Source organism: Pseudozyma flocculosa (genome assembly GCF_000417875.1).
Source record: "Pseudozyma flocculosa PF-1 unplaced genomic scaffold scaffold00008, whole genome shotgun sequence".
Taxonomy (NCBI): domain Eukaryota; kingdom Fungi; phylum Basidiomycota; class Ustilaginomycetes; order Ustilaginales; family Ustilaginaceae; genus Pseudozyma; species Pseudozyma flocculosa.
In genome coordinates, this window is record NW_006920876.1 from 894,963 (window position 1) to 896,863 (window position 1,901).

The 1,901-nt window shown below is 69.1% G+C and overlaps 1 protein-coding gene across 1 annotated transcript in view; it reads left to right on the forward strand.

The window, feature by feature from the left end:
* The window catches only part of PFL1_06860 (uncharacterized protein), a gene marked incomplete at both ends in the record, with an annotated part of 5,811 nt that overhangs the window by 1,525 nt on the left and 2,385 nt on the right, over positions 1–1,901 (forward strand). Inside the window, one exon of the mRNA XM_007880492.1 lies at positions 22–1,888. Within this exon, the coding sequence (XP_007878683.1) occupies positions 22–1,888 (1,867 nt within the window). The remainder of the gene's footprint in view (positions 1–21; positions 1,889–1,901) is intronic.

The following is a 1,901-nucleotide window of genomic DNA, read 5'->3' on the forward strand; positions in this document are numbered from 1 at the left end:
CGGCAACGCCGCCTTCCAGAGCGCCGTCGCCCGCCACGCGGCCAACCCGTCTGCTGGCGGCGGCGGCGGCGGAGCCACGGCAGCCGAATTGCGCGCGGCCAACGCCCACCAGCGTCAACTCAGCCTACAGGGCCGCTTCGCTGATCTCGGGTACAACATGGGCTCGGGCCTCGGCCCGTCGCCCAACGAGATGGACGATATGACCGACGATGGCGCCAGCAGCATCGACTATATGGGTGGGTCTGCCTTCGACCCCACCCGCAACAGCCGTCAGGAACACGACCACCTCTCCGCAGCCGCCCATCGCCGCAGCGGCAGTGACATCAGCGGGCTGGTCGGCGGTGGTCGTCAGATGGGCGGCATTGGCGGCCCTGGCGGCATCAGCAATTTGACCGCCCAGAGCCAGATGTATGCCGACCAGCAGGTGGCGATTCAGCAGCAGATTGAGATGCTGCAGCTCCAGCAGCAGCAGCTTCTGCAGCAGCAGGCCGCGTTTGGTGGCCCTGGCGGTGGCGGACAGGGCGCCGGACTGCAGCAGTTCAACATGCACCAGGGCTTTGGCGGCGGCGCGGGCATCGGCGGCGGACACCGCCGCATCCAGAGCCATGCGCCGCAGACCGGACCGATGGGCAGCTTCTCGACCAGCCACTCGTTCGGCGGCGGCCTCAGCGGCTTCGCCATGAACCAGCAGAGCGCGCCACCCTCGGCCAACCTGCCGCGCGGACACGGGCGTCGCCACTCGGTCAACGTCGTCAACAAGGCCAACCAGGCGGCTGCCGGCAGCAACGGTGGCGGCAGCGTCAACGTCGGCAACAGCAACTCCGGCGAGGGCGGTCCGGCCATGCAGCCCAATCCCGACTTTTCCTTCCCCAACACCATCAGTCGCAACCGCCAGCAGCAGGGCCAGAACCAGCAGCTGGGTGTCGGGGGCGGCGTCCCCACGCCTCCTGGCGGCGCTGGCCAGGCCGGCTTGCTGCCCGCGTTCAGCCCGAGCGCGCAGCCGCCGCAGCCGTCGATGGGCCACTTTAGCCACCCTTCGCTGCAGCTGCAGCAACTGTCGCCCGAATACCTGATGGCCGGCGGCGGACTCATCAGCCTCAACTCGTTCAACGGCAGCGGCTCGATGAACGATCTCGCCGACGGCTTCGGCGGCGCGGGAAGCGGAGGACCCGGCGGCGCGGGCCGTGGCGGTCACGGGCGTACCAACAGCGGCGCCAGCTGGCGGATCAACGGCACTCCTGGTGGCCCCCAGGTCATGGATCTCGCCTCTGCCCAGGCGCAGCTGGCCTCGCTCCGCCAGTTCCGGGCCCAGGCCAGCGGTGCGCCCCCGCACCACCACAACCAGCACCACCACAAGACGCCCTCGTTCGGCGGCGGCTTCAACCCCATGGGCCCTGGCGGCTTCCCCGGCCAGTTTGGCGCCGGTGGCTTCAACCAGCAGCAGCCGGGCCAGACTCCGGGTGGAGCGCTGCAGCGCAAGGCGCTCTTTGGCAACTACCTCCAGCAGTCGACGTTGCCCGTCCTGCTGGCCGAGGGCAAGCTCGTGGTGGGCGTGCTGCGGATCAACAAGCGCAATCGCAGCGACGCCTACGTCACCACCGAGGTGCTCGACAGCGACATCTTCATCAGCGGCTCCAAGGACCGCAACCGAGCGCTTGAGGGCGACGTGGTGGCCGTCGAGCTGCTCGACCCGCTCGAGGTGTGGAACACGAAAAAGGAAAAGGAGGACAAGAAGAAGCGCAAGGAGGAGCAGACGGGGCTGGCGTCGCGCAAGCCGGACAAGGCCAAGGACGACCTCGAGGTCGAGGGCGCCCAGCTCAAGCTGATCGAGGACGAGGAGGAGAACGAGTCGTCGCCGCCGGCGTTTGCGGGCCACGTCGTCGCCATCGTCGAGCGCGCCG